Source organism: Pistacia vera, unplaced genomic scaffold (genome assembly GCF_008641045.1).
Source record: "Pistacia vera cultivar Batoury unplaced genomic scaffold, PisVer_v2 Contig139, whole genome shotgun sequence".
NCBI lineage: Eukaryota > Viridiplantae > Streptophyta > Magnoliopsida > Sapindales > Anacardiaceae > Pistacia > Pistacia vera.
The window spans coordinates 14,214-39,644 of NW_022195455.1; the positions used below are offsets into that span (position 1 = coordinate 14,214).

Genomic DNA, 25,431 nt, shown 5'->3' on the forward strand with positions numbered 1-25,431 from the left:
ACGAATCCTTTGCCCGAACTTGCTAAGAAAGCCCATCGTCTAGTGAATATCAATTGTCAATCGTCTTCACAAAATGTACGAGGAAATAGAGCATAAAATTCGGCAAAGTTGAGTAAATCAACTCAATGTAATACATTAACAAGTCATGGTTGCGCGCAAAAAGTATCGACCAATAACAACATAGAAATTGACAGGTTCAATAATCGACTTGCTCAAGAAACTTGAAAGGAGAACATAATTTTAATTCTTAGATGTGTTAATACAGGATGTTGATATAGTCAACTCAAATTAGTTCTAATAAATGCTTTGACAAACTAGAACATACATGCACCTTTTGAATGTATCAATGAGGAGTAAATCGAATTCACATGACAATAAATAAAAATAAAAATAGTAGAACGTTGAGTTAATTTTGCACCCATAGTTATACTAATAAATTACTGACTATATCAAAGTAATTAAATAAATAAAAATAGTAGAACGTTGAGTTAATTTTGCACCTATTGTTATACTAATAAATCACTGACTAGTGACTATATTAAACTAATTATAAGGCACTGGCTAATTAATTTCATTCTCTGAAATCCAATCTCAGTATAGTACTACATAAATTAATATATTATATGTTTTCTTATAAATTTTTGGCTGATACCGACACGGTAACACCGTTTGGAGGTGTACAACGTCAGCTTCTGAGAAGTATAGATTGCTGGCTGCGTGGCCAGGTCAAAGATTTGACAAAGCCTTAATTAATTAATTACTTCAGCCTTTTCAGTTTCTCCCTATAAATAAGAAGGGGGGCAAACAAAGCTATACCAAAAAGGACTCAGAACTTATTAAGAGTTACAAGCTAATAATAACTAGCATTAATGGCTTCACGTAGCATATTCCAGCTTCAGGTTTTTCTCATCTTTGCTCTTGCAACAACAGCTTTCTCATCCGTGTTATCTCCTTATTACTATGAGAAAGTGTGTCCTAAAGCTTTGCCAACTATCAAACGAATAGTCGAAGCTGCTGTTTACAAAGAACGCCGCATGGGTGGCTCTCTTCTACGTCTTCACTTCCATGATTGTTTCGTTCAAGTAAAATACCAAACTGTTAACTCTTTTCTCATTCTCATTTGGATTTTATAAGTGTTATCCATTCTCATATACTTTGTCATTGTTAATATGCAGGGTTGCGATGCATCGCTTCTCCTGGATGCTACATCCACCATCGACAGTGAAAAGAATGCACGTCCGAACCTAAATTCCACCAGAGGATTCGAAGTCATCGACCAGATTAAAAAAGAGGTTGACAAAATTTGTGGACGCCCAGTTGTTTCTTGTGCAGATATTTTGGCTGTTGCAGCTCGTGATTCTGTTGTTGCGGTGTGTACTTAGTAATCCTTCTTTATCATTTCTTTTATTATTATATTTTTCCAGGTATCTTCCTTTCTGGTCAAGCATTAAACTAATACGTATCCGAATATACACGCAATCACCAACCAATGCATGGGGCTTAAATAAGAAGGATTTTTTTTATATATATCAACAAATTTCTATGGCTAATTTGTATATTGAAAATATGCAGCTCGGAGGACCATCATGGAAGGTACAACTGGGGAGAAGAGACTCAACCACTGCTAGCAGGAACTTAGCCAATGACAACCTTCCATCGCCAATCATGGACCTTCCAGCTCTAATAAAAAACTTCAAAAACCAAGGCCTCAACGAGAAAGACTTAGTGGCGCTCTCTGGTGGCCACACTCTTGGTTTGTCACAGTGTGGTCTCTTTAAAGAGAGAATTTACAACGGAACAAACATTGATTCTGACTTCGCAAAAGAGCGAAGAAAGACATGCCCGCGTACAGGAGGAGACACCAAATTTTCTCCTCTGGACCCAACATTTGCACGCTTTGATACTGCATATTTCTCCAACTTGATAAAGAAGAAGGGGCTTCTTGAGTCAGATCAAGCACTTTTCAGTGGTGGCTCAACTGATGAACTCGTAAAGACTTATAGCTATAACCCAAAAACTTTCTCTGCTGATTTTGCCAACTCTATGATTAAGATGGGGAACATAAAAGTGTTGACAGGAAAGCTGGGTCAAATTCGTTCGAACTGCAGGAAGGTGAATCACTAGAGTGGCTGTTGTCGTTCTTGTATTTCTGTGTACAATTCATTTATTTCATTTGCAAGTGTAAAAAATTTGAGTCAGTGAAATTGTTTGGAAACAATGTCTTGTTGAGTAAAATGCTTATTCTATTCCAGAATTTGGAATTTTAATCCAATCGAAATTGTTCGACACAAATTTGATGTTAACCTCACTTATTTCTAAATGATGGTAAACTATAAACATAGAAGTATAAGATTACATCTTTTAAATTTTCCCCATTAAATGATAATAGTTTATATATAAAAAGCAATTCACCTTTCTGAATATAGGCTATATTATGAACATATATATCAGATGTAAACTCGTAATGTCCTTTTTTTTTTTTTTTTTGGGGACAGGACATGTACGGGTCAGCTTGTGCACACCTCAACTAATCCCCCAAGACCTTAAAGTTGACGACCAAGTAAGCCTTTTAGTGGCCACCCCTATTAGGGTCTGTCAGGACTCGAACTCAAGAGCTCATGAAATCTTCTTTTGCTTTTTTATCATTAGGTCACCCAGTAGTAGTTTTAAACTCGTAATCTCGTTTCCAAATAGTTTGTCCATTTTTTTTTTTTAGAATATTTGATTAATGTACATTTTTTAAAGAAAATAATATCTCAATTTAATTTGCGTCCCTGTTAGTAAAGATGAATACTATCGTTTACTTTCTGTTAATATCAATTGTACTTTAACAGTTAGTTACTGTTATATCAGAGCACTATAAAAGTGCCAGTGACTGTACAAATCTGCTTTAAGAAAAATAACAAAAGAATTCTCTCTTTCCCCTTTTTACGTTTCTCTCTCTCTGTTTTTTGTTCCAGAGCTTAACAGCTCACATGGTATCAGAGCCACTTGACAAACGTCACAGATGGCCAATTTCTTTCAATCTTCTCCTAATCAACACAATTCAGATCACAAACTGACCTCTGAACTTGTTCATTCTGTAATTTCTCAAACAATGGTGTCCTGTACGCTACCTGTAATATCTCCTAAACTGACTAGGGATAATTATAGATTCTGGAAATCACAGATTCTGTTTGCTGTGGGTTCACACGACCTGGAAGAGCATCTCACTGGTTTGATATCTTGCCCAACTCCCTCGTCAATGTTCAAACTGAAGGTTCAGTAGACATTGCAGAAAAGAAACCTATTCCAACGTATAACCAGTGGAAAAAGACAGATAGACTTCTAGTAAGTTGGCTCCTCAGCTCAATATCTGAATCTATGATTACAATTGTGTCGAAATGTCACTTTTCTTCCAATATGTGGATTGTATTAGAAAAGGAGTTCATCACTGAGTCAAGAACTAAAATGCTTCATGTTAAGAATCTGTTACAAAACACTAGAAAGGACAATTTGAGCATTCACGATTACTTCATGAAAATGAAAATTTTTGCTGAAATACTGAATTCCAATGGAACCTTAGTTACTGACGAAGAGCTATTAAACTACATACTTGATGGCCTTGGTTCTGAGTATGATGCTGCTGTAGTAAATATCACCACAAGATTAGAATCCAGAATTGATCCTTTGACTGTTCAAGAAGCACAAGTTATTTTACAGAAATATGAACTAATATGAGAAAGAGCCAACTTTGGATTGAACTCACTCGTGAATACTGAATTTCAAGGAAGTTTTGTTCATTTGATAACTTGACAACCAGTGACAATAACAAGAAATATCACAGTGAACAACCTTAACCTTCAACCATGCAATCTTCTGGTTTTTCGCAACACAACCTCAATTCTGGACTTAATCACAGTCAACTGGTACATCCAGTCTCTAGCCAGTTTGTGAACTCAGCACCAAATCAATTTGTGCATACTGTACCAAGTCAGTTTGTAAATCCAGCACCACAGCCTACCTTTTATCCTCCTCAGTTTGTTGGAAATAGAGGAAGATGACGAGGAATTGGAAGAGGCCGGTTTATCTGCCAGGTCTGTGGTAAAACAGGGCATTTATCTCTAAACTGTTATCATAGATTTGATACAAGCTTTACCGGAGGAGCAACTCCATGATGAGGTCTAATTTTGTTCCTGGTTACTCCACCAGACCACCAGTTGGTTTTCCAGTATTGATGTATTCCTCTCCAAGTCCTCTTTAGCCTATTTACAATCCTGCATTAATGGCTTCACTAGCTGGCTTTCACTCAAGTCTAATGTCTACTGCAACTGGTTATTCTGGAGCATCTTTTTATAATAACTCTGGTGGCCAGAACACTGCTCAAATTAACCAAGTTAATCCTCTAACAGGATTTAACTCAGCAGTCTCGGGATGGCCTCAAATGAATCATGATGGCACAACATCCACTGCTCATAATCAGGTGATTTTGTCACACAATCAGCCATCACATTATGCTAATCCTACTGCCAATTATGTTGCAGTACCATCCAATGTTCAGGATGCCTCCTGGTATATGGATTCAGGTGCCATAGATCATGTGACAGCAGATCTCTCTCAGCTCACTAGCAACTCTACTTACTCAGGCATCGAGCAACTTCAGGTTGGGAATGGTGAGCTTCTAACTATATCTCACACTGGCTATACATCTTTACCATGTTATTCTAGGTCTCTTTATCTTAGAAATGTCTTATGTGTTCCCTATATTACCAAAAATCTGCTCAGTATATCTAAATTTACTAGAGACAACAATGTAATTGTTGAATTCTTGGCTGACCATTGTGTTGTTAAGGACAAACAATCCAAAGTGGTTCTTTTTCAAAGATGGCTTAAAGATGGTCTTTATTAGCTTCCAACTCCAATCACTCCAAAGTCGAACCTATCTGCTGATTTTTCTCAGTCTACTGTCTCTGTTTTTCATTCTTCAGCTTAACCTCCTAGTCCATCTCAATCCATAAAGCCTTTGTTTTCTTCAGTATTAAAAGACTGTACTAAAAATAATGTCAATGTTGGCTGTGTGCCTAAGAATAATGATGTGTTTTTAAAATTTCCTGCATTTGTTTCTCCTTGTAACACTGCTGATGTTGATAATAATAAAAGTGTTAATCAAAATGTTCAATCTTTCTCTGCTACCAAAACTAATGGAATGTTGTGGCACACACGTTTGGGTCATCCTAATGCCCCAGTTCTTGCCAAAATCTTACAACTTTTACAAATACATCACACTACTTCACCCACCTTTGACTTCTGTTCAGCATGCCAATTCGGCAAGCTACATCAGTCCACCTTCCTTAGGACAGATTCAAGAGCCTCTCAACCTTTAGAATTAATTCACTCAGACCTCTGGGGTCCATCTCCTATCCCATCCTCTGAAGGATTCAAATATTACATTCAATTCCTAGATGATTACAGCAGATTCACTTGGGTCTTTCCTCTGAAAAACAAATCTGAAACACAACTCATATTCAAACAGTTTCATGTCATGGCAGAAAAACAGTTCAATACTACGGTAAAATGTGTTCAAACAGATTTTTTTTTTTGTGGGGGGGGGGGGGGGGGGGGGGGGGGGGGGGGGGGGGGTGGGTGTATAGAAGTTGGTCTCATTATTTCTTGATCATGACATTATTTTTAGACATTCATGTCTCTACACTCATCAACAAAATGGACGGGTTGAAAGGAAACATAGGCAAATAGTCGAACAAGGTCTAACCCTTCTTGCTCAAGCTAGTATGCCTTTGAAATACTGGTGGTTTGCCTTTCAAATTGCCTCCTACCTCACAAATAGACTGCCCACACCTGTCTTGTCTGGTCTTTCCCCATTTCAGGTTCTCTTCAAACAAATTCCAGCATATAAGCATATTAAAGTCTTTGGATGTGCTGCTTATCCTTTCCTAAGACCTTACAAATTTCATAAATTTGATTTTCATACTACAACATGTGTTTTTGTTGGGTACAACATGCATCACAAAGGGTATAAATGCATTGATCCTAGAGGAAAAATTTACATATGTCATAGTGTAAAATTTGATGAAACCAGGTTCCCTTTTGCTACTGACCCACATTTCAACTCCAGAAACACTGCCTCTTATCCTTCATTTACTGCTAAAAGTTTGTTCCCCACCTGTATTTCATTATCACCATCCATTTCCAATCTTTCTTCTACTACTAATAGTCAGCAAAGTCCAACAGATGCAATCCTGTCTCAGTTACCTTCTGGATATGAAAATACATGTTAGTCACTATTACCATACGTTGTTGTTTCCCCAACCAGTGGTCAGCAAAGTTCAACAGATGCAATAATGTCTCAGTCACCTTCTGCACCTGAAAATACAATAGCAGATTCCTCACCTTCTGCACCTGAAAATACTCCACTATCAGCTTCAAATTCGTAGCCTACTTCCGTTGAGTCTATTCAGCTAGCAGTAGAGCTACCTTTTGATAAACACTTATCCATTCCCATTATTTTAACAGAGTCATCTGATTCAGCTTCCTCACATTCCCTAAACACTCAACCTATGATCACTCGGTCAAAGTCCAAACATCACAACTCCCTTTTAACCACCACCATCAACCTTTCCTCTTCCTTAGATACCCATGAGCCAGGTAGTGTAGCTGAAGCTCTCTCTCACCCCTCTTGGAAGGCTGCCATGGATAGTGAGTTTCAAGCACTGATATCTAATCATACATGGGAACTTGTACCAGCTGAGTCTCAGATGAACATTGATGCAAGTGGGTGTTTAGAATTAAACAAAATTCTGATGGGTCTATTCAAAGGTTCAAAGCAAGGCTTGTCGCTAAAGGTTTTCAACAAACACCCGAGGTGGATTATCTAGAAACATTCAGCCCTGTCATTAAATCATCCACAATTCGAGTTATTATTAGCTTGGCTGTCACCTATGGTTGGGATATTCAACAAGTTGACGTTAATAATGCATTTCTAAATGGAGAGCTTACCGAGACAGTTTACATGGCATAGCCCCAAGGTTTTGTTGATAACAAAAAATCTCTTCATGTATGCAAACTGATAAAGACCCTTTATGGTCTTAAACAAGCTCCTCAAGCTTGGTTTGAGAAGCTTAAAAATGCTTTCCTACAGTGGGGATTTACTTCTTCAGTGGCTGATTCAAGTCTTTTCATTTATAACCACAATGGTCGAGTTATGCATGTAGTGGTTTATGTTGATGACATTCTATTGACTGGGAATGATGCTAAATTGGTTCATGATATTGTTCACAAGCTGAATATTGAGTTTGCATTGAAAACTCTAGGCTCTCTCAAGTATTTCTTAGGCTTTAAGGCACATAGGACAAATTCAAGCATTCACATGAGTTAGGATAAATATGCTAGAGATCTCCTGATAAAAACTGGTATGAGGACTCTAAACCGTGCTCAAACCCTATGGCTCTAGGGAACAAATTGACATTTGAAGATAGTGAGTTGTTTGACAAACCTTCTCTTTATAGAAGCACAATTGGTGCCCTGCAATATCTCACTCTATCAAGGCCTGATATTGCCTACTCTGTTAACAAGTTAAGTCAATTTCTCAAAGCCCCCACTCAACTTCATTGGCAAGCTTGTAAGAGACTTCTTCGCTATCTTAAAGGCACCACTGATTTTGGAATTCAGTTCACTAAAATTCAACGATTTCATCTTGAATGTTTCACTGATGTTGACTAGGTAGGGGACATTCAAGACAGACTATCAACAAGTGGGTGTTGTTTATTTCTTAGTTCCAACCTCTTGCAATGGGGTTCTAACCTCTTGCAATAGAGTTTCAAAAAGTAGAAAGTAGAGTCTTTGTCATCTACGGAGGCTGAATATAGAGCTCTTGCACAGGGAACAACAGAAATTGCTTGGTTTCGCAGTTTGTTCTCTAAAATTGGTCTAAACCTTCCTGAAATACCTGTTATCTGGTGTGATAACCAGAGTGCAGGTTCTCTTGCATCCAACCCAGTCTACCATGCTCGAACTAAGCACATTGAATTGGATGCCCACTATATTCGAGAACAAGTTGCCATCAACAACTTGAAGGTTCAATATGTCCCTGCAAAGCATCAGACTGCTGATATTTTTACTAAGTCTCTATCCACTTCCAGAGTTGAGTATCTTTGAGAAAAACTTACAATAGTTCCATCTCCTGTAAAAGCTTCTTCTCCTGAACTAAATGCATCTAAAGTTTCTTAAGTTTGCAAAGTTCTGGAGCCTCATGGTGATTTTGCAGTTGCCTCAGTTTATCTTGATAAAATGACTATCAGTTTCCTATGTCTGTAAAAGTGCAGAAGCATCAAGATGGTTTTATAGTAGTCCAGTCATTTTCAGTTGAAAGTATCAGGTTCAGTTAGCATCAGTTGAATTTGCTTCAGTTTTAGTATTATTAGTTTGGAGTATGGAGTATTCAGCAGTATGGAATATAGTAGTTTCAGTTTGCTTCAGTTTGGAGTGGATTGTTGATTTTGTAGTTTCATTTTGGAGTGAATTGTTGAATTTGCAGCAGCTTTAGTTTGGAGTGAATTGTTGAATTTGCAACAGTTTTAGCTTGGAGTGAATTGTTGAAGTTTGGAGAGAATTGTTAAATTTGCAGCAGTTTTAGTTTAGAGTGAATTGTTGAAGTTTGGAGTGAATTGTTGAATTTGCAGCAGTTTTAGTTTGGAGTGAATTGTTGAATTTGCAGCAGTTTTAGTTGCTTCAGTTGTTGAACTTGCAGTAGTTTTAAGTTTTAGTTGCTTCAGTAGTTGAACTTGCAGCTTGCAGTAGTTTTAAGTTTTAGTTGTTTCAGTTGTTGAACTTGGAGGTTTGGAATGACTGGAATAACTTGCTAGAAGTTTGCAGTAGTTTCAGTTTGACTCAGTTTGGAGGTTTGGAATGACTGGAATAGTTTGGAGTGAATTGTTAAGTTGAATTTGCAGCAGTTTAGTTTGCTTTAGTGTAGAAGTTTGCAGTAGTTTCAGTTTGACTCAGTTTGGAGGTTTGGAATGACTGGAATAACTTGTTGGAAGTTTGCTTCTTCAGGTTGCTTCAGTTTTAATGCATTTGCAGCAATTTCAGTTTGCTTCAGTTTTGATGCATTTGCAGCAATTTCAGTTTGCTTCAGTTTGAAGTATCTAAAGTTACAAAGTGACTCTTAATGTTTCTCAAATCCTTGCCTCAGCTCAGCTTACGAGAGAATGTTAGGAAAAGAGTTCAGAGTAAAATTCAGAGCTGTCCAGCTTAAGGGAGGATGTTAGTAAAGATGAATACTGCCGTTTACTTTCTGTTAATATCGATTGTATTTTAACAGTTAGTTACTATTATATCAGAGCACTATAAAAGTGCTAGTGACTGTACAAATCTGCTTTAAGAAAAAGAACAAAAGAATTCTCTCTTTCCCCTTTTTACGTTTCTCTCTCTCTGTTTTTCATTCCAGAGCTTAACAGCTCACAGTCCTAAATAATATAGTTGTGGGTTGATCGAGTGGTAAAGGCTTGGGGCCAAGTGTTTTGCTCCCCCTATGGTCTCAGGTTCAAATTACAAGAATGGTTGCTAATATTGCTGGCCATGGACTGCAGGGCTTAGGTTGTTTCAAAAACCTTATTCAGTAGGGGTGAGCGGTTCTAGGTACCTTGCATTTTTCAGGGGAATCGGAGTCAAAATCGCATAATGCAAGTTCCCAAAAAAAGGAACCGAAACCAGAACTTGCTTCCTTACCTGAGTACTCTGTAAAAAATAATTACCCCCCTATTAGTATAAAAATGACAAAAATACCTTAAAATTTTACAAATACACCCCTAACAAATTAAGAAAACCTACATTTAGTAGTTTTCAGCTTTTGATTACTCATTCATTTGTGTCCAATGTGACTTATAGATCATTTAATCGCTAGGCAACACTTGAATTCAATCAATTCATCACAATTCACATAAAATTTCTCAGTCAAAACCAATATACAAACAAGTTCCAAACTAGGTACCCGCTTTAGGTTCTTTTCCTAGGTTCTAGTTTCGAAACTTGTAGAAACCGGAATCAGAACCGCATAGTGTCGGTTCCAACAAAAGGATTTGGAATCTACTCGCACAGTGTTGGTTCCGAGTAGGTTCCAGTTCCGGTTCTACCTACAGGTTCCGGTTCTACTTGCAAGTTTCGGTTTTACCTGCTACCCATGCTCACCCCTCTAATGTTTTGTGTTGGAAGATTAGTTAAGGTGCGCGTAAGCTGACCCGGACACCCTCGGTAACCAAAATAATAATAATAATAATAATATAGTTGTGCCTGCACTTGATTTATCATAGCTATATGATTTGTTACATTACAACATCTCATATTTACTTATTCATTGAATGTTGTATTAATTAACGTAAATAGAAACTAAAGAAGTAATTTACGGGAAGTCATATCAACATTAATTCTTAATTTAAAAATATCACATAATTTTTTCCATAGGCAATTACATCTTCTGAATGATGTATGCCTTTAGACTTGAGCATATGGGAAGAATTATATTTTTGTCATTATATATATCAGAATGTGATGCATTTTTTACCTTTATTTGTTTTTCTTGTGGTGGAAGAGGAATCATTGAATGTGATATGTATATGTATGTAGATTTGTTGTGTTTTGCATGACTTTTATGGTTGAATTGTTGGAGATGTGAAATTGTTGTTTTGGGGAGAATAAAAACTTTGTAGTGTCTTTCATGAATGGAAGTGTGGAGGAATTTCAATTACCTGGATCTAAAAGTTCAAAGTTGGTGTCGTGTATGAATTGTTGTTAGTTGGAGTTTGATATGGTCCATACCTTGCATGGGGGTGATAGACTATCGACGTACATTGATGCACTCGGGGGTCTCGCTCACCTTGGGGCGGCACCCCTATCACGGTAAGCCCAATAAGGGGTTGAGTGTGTTTTCTGGAACAGATATTAGGTTGAGTTTTGGTTGGATTGTAGAAAAGTGCTAAATCTGTAGATTTTTGGTTTAGCTGCCTAGAAGAACTACCGTTTTGGCTGGTGGAATGGGCGTTCTTGCTTACCTACAAATACCTGATGTGGAATGAGCGCAAGAAACGATCATTATATATGGAATGATATGCCTGAAAATTTTTCATTTTGGATAGAAGCATGAACGACCAAGAGAATGTACCGTTCATTTCGGGAACATGTTGCCTTGAAGGAGCAATGAGCTTCCAAATTGGGGTGAAGATTTCTCCATTTTTGGGCACAAGCATGAACGACCTTGTGGAACAATACCATTCATGATGGAACAACTTGCTTGGGAAATGGAACGGGAGTTCCTCATCCTAGAATGGGCACTCCAAGATTTACATGTAGGGGTGTAATTTTTAGTTTTTGAAGTATAAAATTGGGGTCCCAAGTGAAAAAATGTAAAGTGTGCGGATTGCCTTAAATAAGAACAAATATAGGGGCTATATATCAACGAAAATGTTGATTTGTCAGGGAAATAGTCTGAAAATTTAGGGGTCAAAGTAATATTCACCAGGAACCAAGTTTATATCGAGCTAAAGTCGACGGTGAGAAAGAAAAAAAAAGAAAGAGAAAGGGAAAGAAAGAAAAAAAGAAGGAAAGGAGAAAAGGAAGGATGGAGAGAAAAGAAGAAGAAAGAGGTGGATCAGCTGGAAAAGGGAGAGGGAAGCAAGAATCCAACATCGAATTTCGTGGGTAAGTTTTAGATTTGAGTATTTTCTCCTCCTTATCTCTTATTCCATTTATCTTAGGGTTAAAGGTTTAATTTCTTCTAATTGGCACAATAGGAGGAGAAAGAGATAGATTCTTAGAGGGGAAAGCACCTTTGGATTGAGCTTGCAAGTTGTGAGGGGGAAAAACCAAACCCTAGCTTTCTTTATAATATGTTTATTGCTTATTTTGCCATAATTGCTCGATTTTTAAATAGAAATGGAATTTATTGCAATCGTTGATTAAAACTTGTTGATTTTCTAGTGAAATGAAAGTTTGAAATGTTTGGGGCAATTTATTTGATAAGAAAATGGGTTGAAGTTGTCATATTTTAGAACATGTTTGAAAATTTCCATTTTTATCCTTATTCCACATGAGACGTTATGAGTTATTACATACTCTTTGAAAAATGATGAAATGTATAGAAATTATGAAAAATATATGTTTGTGAGAAAGGTGATTTTGAGGATAAGCATGATATTAATGTGGTTTTCAAACCACTCTACGTAGTACCCATCCCTCCCATGTTATGTTATGGCTATGCACATGTGTATGATTGGTTGTGATTCTTCTTGAGTGATGTAGGATGCCGTCAAGTGTGATAGATTTTGTATGCCGACCTGAGCAATGCTAGATTTTGCAGGGTCAAAGTGCCTGAGCAATGCATGATTCCGCTAGACAAGATGTTTTTAGTGGTTCTACCTGAAGAAATTTAGTATCGCAAGGAAAACAAAAAAATCAAGAAAGCTAATGGAGAAGAGGAAGAATCTGTTTTTTTTTTTTTCATTATTTCTAACTGAAATAGAGTACATCTTTATATAGTTGTTGCTTTGCATAAAACGGCAGCGTTTCTTCATTTTTCTTATTTAGACTCAAGCCACATGACTTTTACAACTATTACAAACTAAACCCAAGTGTAATGGACCTACTTTTAATTTCAGCACCTTTGCTTAACATCTCCCCATAAATTGAACATCTGTTTTCTTCAAGAGTGCCTTGTTCTTAGTATCTTTACTCAAGATCTCCCCATAAACTAAAAATCTGCTTTCTTTGAAAGTGTGTTATGTTCTCAACATCTTTGCTTAACATCTCCCCATAAACACAGTATTTGCTTTCTTAAAAAAAAAAAAAAAAAAAATATTCTTTAATAGCAATTAGCAAACCAAACCAAGGATGCAAATCAGAACCAGGACACATAATCAAGTCGTGGATTGAGATTTTGAAGTTGTGGACTGAGATTCTAGTCCTGGTAGTGAATCAACTACATTCAGCTTATCCTTAAGCATTAAAAATCTTTGTGCAGGAAGTGCTTTAGTTAGTATATCTGAATCTGATATTCCGATGTCACATATTGGACTGACAACTTCTTGTCGATGGCTAACTCCCTTACGTAATGAACATCTATTTCAATATGTTTCGTTCTGGCATGAAAGACAAGATTTGAGGACAATGCCTCTGCACTCATATTGTCGCACCAAAGCACAAGGGTATTGTTTATTTGAAGTCCAAGTTCTTGAAACAAATGTTGTACCCAAACTAATTATGTGGTAGCCTGACTGAGGGCTCTATATTCTGTCTCTGTGGAAGATAGTGAGACAACTTTTTGTTTTCTAGAGCTCCATTGAACTAAGCTTCCTCCAAGAAATATATTGTAGCTAGATGTTGACCTCCTATCACTTACATCACTAGCCTAATCTGCATATGCATATCCCTTTAGTAATAATGTTTTATTCCACTAAAACAATAATCTATGCTGGATGGTTCCCTTAATATATCTAAACACTCTCTTGCAAGCAGTCCAATGATTTACAGTGGGACTTTGAAGAAACTAACTTAACCTATTTACAACAAAGGCCAAGTCTGGTCTAGAGAGAGTTAAATACTGAAGACCTCCCACTAGACTTCTATACAGAGAGGGTTGATCAAAGAAAGTGTTGCCTTCTTTCCCCAACTTTGTGCTTGTTGCCATTGGGGTATTACAAGGCTTACAATCAACCAAACCAACTTTACTTAATAGATCTTGGGCATGTTTGGACTGTGCAAGAAGTAAGCGTAGCTTGTTCCTATGAACTTCAAACCCGAGGAAGTAGCTTAAGGCACCTAGAGTTTTGAGAGCAAATTCCTGTTCAAGTCTTTAACAATTTGTGCAATTAATGTAGGTTCATTCCCAGTGATGAGAACGTCATCCACATAAACCAATAAGTAGATTACCTGAGTGCTATTTTTGAAGAAAAACAATCTTGTATCTGATGTAGAATAGAGAAAACCCCAAGTTATGAGTGTTGATTTTAGTTTATCAAACTAGGCTCTAGGAGACTGTTTCAATCCATACAATGCCTTGTTAAGTTTGCACACATGTTTAGGATGAGATAAGTGAGAAAAACCTTTAGATTGCATCATAAAGACAATCTCAGTAAGGTCCCTATTTAGAAACGCATTATTGATGTTGATTTGTTGCACCTCCCAATCATGATGAATTGCCAATGACAACATGATTCTAATGGTGGCAGGTTTAATGACAGGGGAGAATGTGTCAAAGTAATCAACCCTTGGAGTCTGTTGAAAACCTTTTGCCACTAGTCTAACTTTGTACTTTTTGAGTGTTCCATCAGACTTTACTTTGGTTTTGAAAACCCATTTGTAGCCCATTATATTCATATCAGATGTAAAAGAAACTAATTCCCACGTGTGGTTTCTTAAGAGTGCTTCATACTCTTCATTCATGGCTTGTTTCCACTTGGGTGTTGTTAAAGCTTCAGCTATTGTTTTTGGTTTAGACAGAATAGAAATGGATGAGAGATATTCTTGGCCTGTGGTCTGCAATTTAAGTGTTTTAGACCTAGTAAGAATGGGCTGACAATTGACTATTGCATTTTCCTGAGAACTAGATGAGATCACCCTTGTAGTGTTTTGTGAAATGGGCAAAACCACCTCTAACTGTACTCCTGGATGAGAAAACTGACTAGAAGAAATATTCGAACTTGATGGAGCTGAAGCAGAAGTAAGAGCATCGGTTGAGCTATGTGAGGAACTAGTTACTGTACTAGCTAGTACCGATCCTCCAACAGTTGATATTGATTTAGTTTGAACAGGTCTGCATGTTGAACTAGTGAAAACTGATTCTGCAGTAGTTAGTGTGGACTCAGGAATAGGTTTGGGTGTTGGATTAGCTTAAACTAATCTTGTAGCAGCTGGTGTTGATTCAAGAATAGGTCTAGGTGTTGAATTAATTACTGTTAGTGTTTTTGTCATCTTATGATTCATTGTGCACACACTTCTAAAAGTAACCAGCTTCACAAGTGTGAGCACCTTTGCCTATGAGTGTTCACATCGTTCTGACAGATATTTATCTTCAAATCACACCTCATGTATTTGTTTGTGTTCTGGACAGAATTATTCCTTGATTGATTCTCTGACTTATTCCTTACACTTGTCTCCTATTTATTTGTTGAATAAGAAAAGGAATATTTTTCTTGTCTGTGGTCCCAAAATGTCTTGTGGAAAAAGAAAGACATAAAAGTTAAAGTTTAATTTTTTGGTCCCCCACCCTTTAACGTGTTGATCCTATATATTCCACTGTATCTTTATTGTTTGATAAGAAACCATATTACATTGTTCTGCCTCTCTCAATATTCTTTGAGGTTCTTGTTTTTGTTAAGGTTTCTTTTATGCTTTGGTAGACTTTAAATTACCCTCATCACTTATCCTTGTGTGAGATCTTAGGTTGTTGTTTTTCCCTTGTACGGAGAGCTTGAGTGTAAGCTATTATCCTGTCTTCATTGTTAAACCTTGAGAGGAACCCTTCTTCAACATGACGATGGCTGTGCACATGAAACTTGCTGTGATGGCTTGAAGTTCAACCAAAGAAGATTGAATCGCTGTGTAGAAAACAAGGAGTGTTTTACTACCACGGTTACTTTGCTTTGCATTTGAACTCATAAGTATTCCATAGTGAATTGCTTCCTCTAGATGTGGTCCCATGGATGTAGCTTGATGCCGAACCATGTAAAAATGAGCATGATATTTACTTATTTTTATGTATGTTTTAATTCAGTTATTTCAAACTCATTTGCATTAAATTGAACAAGTAACCCATTTAGCACAAGTTTTAATCACTTGGTAACCCCTTTAAAACTTACATTAACTAAAACTGATCCTGCAACAGCTTGTGTGGATTTAGGAACAAGTTTGGGTGCTGGATTAGTTGAAATTGATCGTACAATAGCTGGTGTCGATGCAAGAATAGGTCTTGGTGTTGAATTGGCTAAAACTAATCTTGCAATAGCTAATGTTGGTTCAGGAACAGATCTAGGTGCTGAGAAAGTTTGTCCTGATTTTAGAGAACCATCATGAATAATGCCTAATGAATCATTAGAAATATCAGTATGAGAACCTGCATTAGAAGATATATTAGCACCAGGAACAAGAATACAATTTGTATCTAAACAATGAGCCAGATTCCATGAAGAGTAGAATCCTTCAGAACTGACATTGGCAGAAAGTCCCGCAATATCAACAATATTCAATTGAGAGCAATTAAAACCATGCTTGAAAGGAAATCTTGTCTAATCAAATTTGGCCTGCTTCATAATATAGACTTTCCCTGTGGAAGATAAGCACTTGAAACCTTTATGGGCATGAATACACATTGTTCAATGTGATAGGAGAGTTTATTTTTCTGATAAAGTCTTATATATGGATAGCAACAGCAGCCAAAAACTCTGAGATCATCATACGTTGGTTCCTTTTGAAATAACTTTTGATATGGAGAAATATCTTCAAGTGTAACAGTCGGCATCTTATTAACAATGTACACGGCTGAACTAAAAGCCTGCCACCAAAAGCACAAAGGCATCCCTGCATGGGCTAAAAGAGTTAAACCAAACTCCATAATAGTTCTATGCCTCCTTTCTACCTTGCCATTTTGTTGATGTAGATAAGGACATGGGTATAGAAATCCTATGCCATGATCTTGTAAGTATGAAGTAAAAGATCTAAACTCACCTCCCCAATTAGTTTGGAGGTTCTTAAGTTTAACATCAAGTTGTTTTTCAGCAAACACATGAAAACTAGTGAACACTTTGAAGGCTTCAAACTTGAGTTTCAGCAGATATATCCACATATATCTAGTATAATCATCAACAAACAATATGTAATATCTGAACCTTCAGAAGATCCTACTGGTGCAGGTCCCTATAGATCCAAGTAAACTAATTCAAGGGGTCCTTTAGTCTTGGAAACAAATAAAGGAAATTAAGCTTGAGATATTTTGCCAAATTGGCAGGCTTCACAATATAATTTATTAATAGACAATCCAGGTACATGAAGCTTATTGATTAATAGTTGAGTTTCACTCTAATCATTGTCTTATAAAGGATAAGCACACTAGAGATGTACTACTTCGGGGCTCACTAAAGGATGGTTTATATCAACTGGAAGCTTTTTTTCCCACTGCTTCTTCTTACCATGTGTTTGTCTCTACGCCTATTGCCTCACATCATGTGGTTGACTACTCCAAGATTGGTGATAGTTTTAATAGAAATAATAAGAGCTAGTGTGTATTACCTACTGCCCAGTCTACTCTTTCTGATACTGTAATAACACTTGTTGTATCTGATAGTACAATAAGGTTGTGGCATGCTCGGCTGGGGCAGTAGGTAATACACACTTGCTCTTATTATTTCTATTAAAACTATCACCAATCTTGGAGTAGTCAACCACATGATGAGAGGCAATAGGCGTAGAGACAAACACATGGTAAGAAGAAGCAATGGGAAAAAAAGCTTCCAGTTGATATAAACCATCCTTTAGTGAGCCCCGAAGTAGTACATCTCTAGTGTGCTTATCCTTTATAAGACAATGATTAGAGTGAAACTCAACTATTACTCCATTGTCCTTAGTAATTTGTGAAATGCTGAATAAAATCTTTGCAAAATAGGGAAGGCATAATATGTTTCTAAGATGTAAGACCATCTCTAACCACAAACACCAAATTGGTGTGATTTTTGGTTTATTTCACTATTGCATCTCCAACCCATTGCATTAAATATTACACCAAAAAAGAATATTCTCTTTCTTTTTCTTTTTATTAATAATAAACAATTAAATGATTAATTAAATATTGTGAATGATATGTTTATTAAATAATAATAACTTTAAAAATTATACTAATTTAATAAAATTAAGCATTTATTTAATCAAATAAACATTACATTTAATATAAAAAAAATATTACATCTAATATAAAATGCCACTAAAAAAAAAAAAAGATGACAACAACACAAAATTAAAATTCCATATTGATAGTAATTTAATTTTCCGAATTAGTATATTCTTCCCTCAAATGATCAATTAATGCATTTTGAAGAGCATGGGGAGCCTCTGTATCCTTGATTTGTTTATGTCGAGCAAGAAAATTTTGAAATTTGACATTTTCATTTACAACAATTTCAACTTCGGGAGTTGGCGCTTCCATCTGATTCTCAATCGATGCATCAACATTACGATCATCCTCGATTATCATGTTATCCATAATAATACACGCAGTCATTATATCATGTAATACATTTTTTCCCAAAAACGTGTCGATCCTGCCACAATTTCAAACCGTGATTGGAGAACTTCAAACGCACGTTCCACATCTTTTCTACATCTTTCTTGTTTCATTGCAAATAATTTGTTTTGGGATCACGTGGATTGTGAATAGTTTGTACGAGAGTAGACCACTTTGGGTATATACCATCAACTAAATAATAACCCATATTATACTCTTTTCCTTGAATGATATAATGAGCGGGATGAGCAATACATTGAGTTAGGTTGGCAAACAGATGAGATGCCTCCAAACATTAATGTCATTGTTGGAACCTGGCAAACCAAAAAATGCATGCCATATCCAAAGATCATAATCAATTATAGCCTCGAGAATAATAGTTGGGGATCCACCATGACCAACATATTGTCCTACCCAAGTTGTTGGACAATTTTTCCACTTCCAGTACATACAATCTAAACTACCGAACATTCTTGGAAAACCACGTTGTTCACCAATATGAAGTAGCCTTGCAACATCATTAGCATTAGGTGATCTTAAATATCGTTATGCAAATACCTCAACAACAGAACGACAAAATCTCTTCAAACTTCCAATGGTTGTAGACTCGCCTATTTTAATATACTCATTAGTAGTATCTGCCGGTAGACCATAAGCCAAAATCCGGAATACAACTGTTATTTTTTGAAAAGCAAACAATCCGCACCTACCAAGCCCATCCTTTCATTGTACAAAGTAGTTATCATGACCTTTCACGCGATCAACAATACGAATGAATAAATTTTGAGATATTCGAAATCATCGGCAAAACATGGAATCATTATACCATGGATTATCAGCAAAATAATCGTTAAACAGATTGCTATCAACAATTTTTCGATTACGATTGATGACTTTATGACCAGGAATTGATCATCTACAGATCACCTGGTTGTTTTGTTGATTGAGATAGTGAAGGAGGACAAGGTTGTTGTTAGCTCTCATGCGAATGATTGCTTCTTGCTCTGCATCAATCGCTTCAAGATCATTCATCAATTCCTCGTCATCAATTTCATTGTCAGAAAATGATGATGAATTAGAAGATGATAAATGAGATGGACCTCCAAAATTGAAATTCATCTTTGTAGATATATGAGTTGAATGATTTGGAAGTTGATTTGGTGTGAGCTTTTATGGTTGAAGAAAATACTATTCTAGATAAAAAAATAATAATTCAAAAAGATGTATTGTCCATTCCAACTTTTAAGATTTGTGACTTATTTAAAAAGATGTATTGTCCATTCTAGCTTTTGAGATTTGTGGCTTACTTCAAAAGATGTATAGTCCATTCAAGCTTTTAAGATTTGTATCTTATTCAAAAAGATGTATTGTCCATTCAAGCTTTTGAGATTTGTAGCTTATTTATTCAAGCTTTTGAGATTTGTGACTTATTGAAAAAGATGCATTGTCCATTCAAGCTTTTGAGATTTATATCTTATTCAAAAAAATGTATCGTCCATTCAAGCTTTTTAGATTTGTGGCTTATTTCAAAAGATGTATTGTCTATTCAAGCTTTTGAGATTTATATCTTATTCAAAAAGATGTATTGTCAATTCAAGCTTTTTAGATTTGTGGTTTATTTCAAAAGATATATTGTCTATTCAAGCTTTTGAGATTTGTGGCTTATTCAAAAAGATGTATTGTCCATTCAAGCTTTTAAGATTTGTGGCTTATTTCAAAAGATGTATTGTCCATTCAAGCTTAAAAAGATGTATTGTCCATTTAAGCTTAAAAAGATGTATTGTCCATTCAAGCTTAAAAAGATGCATTGTCCATTCAAGCTTTTGAGATTTGTACCTTATTTCAAAAGATGTATTGTTTATTCAAGCTAAAAAAGATGTGTTGTCCATTCAAGCTTTCAATTCAAACTTTTGTTATAAAAGAGCATACAACACATCAGTTTTGAACACATCTCTTCTATTTCCTCTTAGAAAAAAAAAAAAAAAATGACTGCACAACGAAGTTCTTGTACACAAATGAAGAAGACATGCATCTATGTCATATTTATCTTGATGTTTCTCAAAACCCGATTTTAGGTATAAACTGATCTAGCGATCAATTTTTGTCTCAAGTTGAGCTTGACTACAACAGTTCCAAACTCGTGTTTCTCACTTAGGTTCGAAACAAAAGATCTTTGCATAGTCGAATGCAACTGATCTTTAAAGCTATTGGCAAATTGAGGAGATGCGTACGTCAAATTGAAAATATGAATCCAAGTGGTGCTTCTGAGCAAGATATTGTGAGTATTTGTTACATTTAATTATTATCTTTTTTTTTTTTATCTAATTGATTTTAACGTTATATGTATATTGTTTTGTAGATGATTCAAGCCAAAATGTTACTGGCACAAGATAAAAGTTACAAGAAAGGTTTCATATTTGATCATGTGTGGCCTATACTTAAGGATATTGAAAAATTTACAGATAATGTTAACGACGTAGAAGTATTTCAAAGGAAAACTGGTAGGTTTGTATCATAAGAATCAGAGACTCCCACTTCAAAGTCTCCTCAATCGGTGTCTTGTGATATGTTGTCATATTCTCTAAACATAAATGATGAAGATATTGGGGGTAGTTCAACTCAACGACCCATTGGGATGAAGAAAGCAAAATTAAAAAGGAAAAATGATGAAGAAGTTTCAAACCAAATTAAAACAATTCAAGAAGAAAATCGACAGCTCGCTGCTATTTTCAATTGGGGCAACTCAGCTAGGGCACAAAATTATGAAATTCAATAAAAAATTGGCCTTGGTAGAATATCGAGAAGATAACAAAATTTTATTCAAGGGTTTGAATTCCATAACCAATCAAAGTCTGCGTGAATTTTTTCAAAATGAGCAGTCAAGAATTATGCAAAAAAGAGCTCAACAATAAGGTCAAAGATCTCAAAATAGCTCTAGTTCTTTCCAATATTTTGATGATCTTAAAGGATCCGAAACTAATCTACCGGAATACTAATTTTTTTTTTTTAGTTTATGTTGTATTTTCTTTTAATTTTAGTGTTTTTAAATTAGTGTTAATTTTTATTTTAAGTTATTGTAGTTTAATATTTGCATTGAATAAAGTTTTGTTTTTAATTTTTCATCATTTTTTGAATTATATAATTATTATGAATTTATTATTATAAATATTAATATAAATAATAATTAAATTAACATAAATACAAATAATAAAAATTAGAAAATAAAATATATTTTATAGTAGATAAATAGTGCCACACCAAATTTGGTGTAACACTATTCACTTACACCAATTTGGTGTAGTTTTTGGTGTTGGGTTGGAGCAAATTTTCCACACCATTTACACCAAAATGGTGTTGGGTTGGAGATGCTCTAACAACCTAGAAGAAGTGTTGGAAGTTAGAAAAGACTCACCTGTGTGGGAAATAAGGACTGTCTATCCATTCCCAACTTGTACATTTGAACCACCATGATAGTTATCCTTGATAAGCAGATTGTTGGCATCAACTATCATGTGATTTGTGGCACCATAATCCATAAACCAGGTTTGATCAGTAAGTGTATGAGGCGTAGCAACTGGTAAGTTCTGAGGAGTTGTTGAGATTGAAGATTGATAATGTTCTGTACATGCACCAGTACTTTGATTGCCAAATACAAGTATAGATGTTTGAGGTACTTGAGATAGGTAGTGCTATGGAGGATAAGTGGTTGGCTGCTGTGCAAAAGGCATAAAACCAGAGTAGTGATTCTGGAAAGTTTGTGTGCCAGGTAAGGTTGAGTTAACCATTACAGGAGCAAGTCTATTGAAAACCTATCCAGGCTTGACCTTTGCAGGTAGTAAAGCCTGCGTTGATTCATTGGATTAAGCTGAAGTTAGAGCTATTGGTGTAGTGAAAGGAGAAAATCCAAGTACAGATCTAAGGGCTATAAAACATTGAAACTCTTGATCAAATCTGTGGTGACATTGCAAAGCCGTGTGTCCTCTTTTACCACAGACTTGACATCTTAATTTGGGCCTAAAATAACCTTTTCCCCTACCTCTATTTCGCATCACACTAGGATTGAACATGTAAAATTGATTCCCAGGAGTAAAAACAATTCTAATTTGTGAGTATTATTGAGAGTATGGAGAATTAAAATCAGACTGAATTCCTTGATTCATTGCATTTCCTCCCAACTGATGAGTATTAGGCATATGTTGGTGATAAAAAGACTGACTTGGAGATTGAAGATTTACCAAAGGCTGAGGTTGAAAACCAAAATAGTTCTATCCATGACCAAAATTTCCAGTACTTGAACCAAGAAGTCCAAGATTTCCAGTATTTGCATCAGTATTTGCAAGATTTCCAGTATGTTGCAAGCTTGAGGAAGACTCATTTGGATTTTGCTTGGGGACCAAAAGAGCAGAAGCCATTTGTTCATGAAAGCTGGATAACGAATTTTGTTGTCTCTTTGGTCTAATCTCATGTTTATGGAGAAGAAATTACCCTTATTATAATGTCATCTAACTACTAGTAGACACCAAATTTGCCACCATGGCATCGTACTTCGGCCCCAAACCATCCAATATATACAACACAAGTTCTTCATCTGTTAAATTCACGCCACTCGCAACTAATTCGTCTCCCAACTCTGTCACTTTCAACACGTACTCACTCACACTACAAGCTTTTTTCTTAGTAGTTTGTAAAAGATTTCTTAAGTGCAAAGTCCTAGCCTTAGATACTGACTGAAACTGAAGCTCTAAAATGTTCCAAATTTCATATGAAGTGCTGCATTTAGCTACATGACGGAACATTGATTATGAGATTGTGGAGTAGAGCCAACTTACCAAGAATTGGTCAACTTTTTTCCAAGAAAAATAGCTAGGGTTTGGCTTCTTCACACTTTGACCAGATTCATCTAGCTTTTCGAATACAAACATCGGTGGACATTCCTTTTCACCACTGACGAATCCTTCGAGACCATGAGATGTCAATGGCAGCAAGATTTGAGACCTCCAAAAAGAGTAATTTTTCTCCAATAATTTTACAGAGATTGAAGGTAAAGCTGGTAGAACATCCAAAGTAGTGAAATTGGAAGTATGAACATCCATGTTTATCAGGTCAAATTTGCAGAGAAAAAAATTCAGATTATACAAAAACAAAATTAACCTTAGACGTTTGTCTATGGTTTTGATACCATGAAGAAAATCAAGAAAGCTAATGGAATAGAAGAAGAATCTGTTATTTTTTCATTATTTCTAACTGAAACAAAGTACATCTTTATATAGTCGCTGCTTTGCATAAAACGGTAGTGTTTCTTCATTTTTCCTATTTAGACTCAAGCCACATGACTTTTACAACTATTACAAACTAAACCCAATTGTAATGGACCTACTTTTAACTTCAACACCTTTGCTTAACACTACCTGAGTGATGCAAGAATTAATTCCACCCAAGGTAGGGTCACAAGACTTCATATCATTATGCGTGCAGCTTAGAATGTTTAATTTCACTGCAAGAATGATGTTTTATTCCTAGAACTTAAGTTTCTCATCATGTATTTATCTTCAAGTTTTTTAATTGTAAAAGATATGGAAAACCTGATACCAAATGTTTTCTCCTAGTTTTTGTAAGAAATGTTGTGTATGTTTTATGATAATGGAAATGAGGAAATGTTTTATGATGTATATTCAAAATACAGGTTTTATGGTTTCCAATTTTAACCACATGACACATCTCAATCCCCCAAGCCTTATGGGTGCGCTTGGAGACTATGAGATAGGTCGGGGCCGGTTGTGTCACAAATAACCTGAAAAGTGTTTAATTAGATGCTTGTATACTGTATATTTAACACATTCATGCTAATTTCCAAACCACCATCTAGTCAATTGTCACTATACTCAATAAGTATAAGAGTATTTCATTAAATATATAAATTTAGCAAAGTTGATCCAATCAACTCAATGTAAAAAAGAACAGGTGCAAAACAATAGGAGACAGTGGTAAGTAAGAAATTAATGGACCTGTTCAGTAGTAACGTGATTCAAGAAACTTGAAAGAAAAGCATAATACTAGCTCTGAATGTCATATTCTTAGTTTTTATTTCATAGATTTCCGCCCATTGTCCATATTATACAAAGCTTCTTAAGTAATTATACAAGTTACCTGGAAGTGTCCATATCAGTTTGTGTACACCTTAACTAATTTTTCGGGGTCTTGAAGTTGACAACCGGATAAATCTCCTTAGTGATCACCTTTATTAGGGCCTATGGGGACTCGAACTTAGGAATCTATGTTAAACCCTTTTACTCTTTTACCATCAGACCACTCAGTGATTGTTAGTTCTAGTTTATATTCATACATTAAGAAAATTGACAGTAATTTTACCAATACATAATTGAGAGCAATAAATGAGAAGTATAAAATTTTGAATTGGTCAGACACGTTAATGAATCAATACGAGTAATTGAAAAATGGACCGATTCAATAACTTATTCTAGTTTTTCATTTTGAGTAATACTACAAATACAATATGATGTGACAAAAGATGTTTGAATGAAAATTTATTTTTAATTTAAAATTAATCAATCATTTTTTGTCACAATATTATATGAGAAATGTTATATAAGAATATTAGATGTGAAATGTTATACAAGAATATTGTATATAAAATGTTATATGAGAATATTGTGTGTACCGTATTATACTTTTATTTTTATATATATCTGCCCATTGTCAATTTAAATTATTGAGCCCAGAGCAGGTACAAAAGATTGTTGATAATGACAGAATCAATTAAGAATAAATTAATGCATTTGACAAAGTAGTCCAAGTGTGTGTGTGTATAGTCCGACTGAATCAATCAGTGATTAAGTACCGCCGTCACATTATTTTTTTAAACCATATACTTAAATTTAATTGACTTTTTTAGATTACACGTTTACTTAAATGGGACAAATTCAAAACCTTTGTAAACCGAAATAGATATCTTCCCTAGATGACATTGTTTTAGTTAAGCTGTAAAACTTGAGCTTCTGAGAAGTAACTTTAGTTGGCCAGGTCCAAGATTGACCAAGCTAATAACTTCTCTATCTCTTTCAATTTCTCCCTATAAATAAGTCGAAAGGCAAGCAAAACTACACCACAAAATACTCAAAACTTGTAAGAGTTTCTAATACTACTGCTAGCAATTA

The 25,431-nt window shown here is 35.5% G+C and overlaps 2 protein-coding genes and 1 pseudogene across 2 annotated transcripts; 1 reads left to right on the forward strand and 2 right to left on the reverse strand.

Moving 5' to 3' along the window:
- The first annotated feature begins 846 nt into the window (after positions 1-846).
- Positions 847-2,124, forward strand: LOC116122945 (cationic peroxidase 1-like). Its single transcript, XM_031408748.1, has 3 exons — positions 847-1,082; positions 1,176-1,370; positions 1,573-2,124. The coding sequence occupies exons 1-3, from the start codon at positions 870-872 to the stop codon at positions 2,122-2,124; spliced, it is 960 nt and encodes a 319-aa protein (XP_031264608.1). The 5' UTR covers positions 847-869.
- A 13,691-nt stretch (positions 2,125-15,815) lies between these two features.
- On the reverse strand, positions 15,816-19,375 carry LOC116122953 (annotated as a pseudogene).
- A 3,383-nt stretch (positions 19,376-22,758) lies between these two features.
- Positions 22,759-23,349, reverse strand: LOC116122954. The gene is made up of 2 exons (XM_031408757.1): positions 23,086-23,349; positions 22,759-22,989 (listed from the first exon to the last, which is right to left on the reverse strand). The coding sequence occupies exons 1-2, from the start codon at positions 23,347-23,349 to the stop codon at positions 22,759-22,761; spliced, it is 495 nt and encodes a 164-aa protein (XP_031264617.1).
- Positions 23,350-25,431: the final 2,082 nt, after the last annotated feature.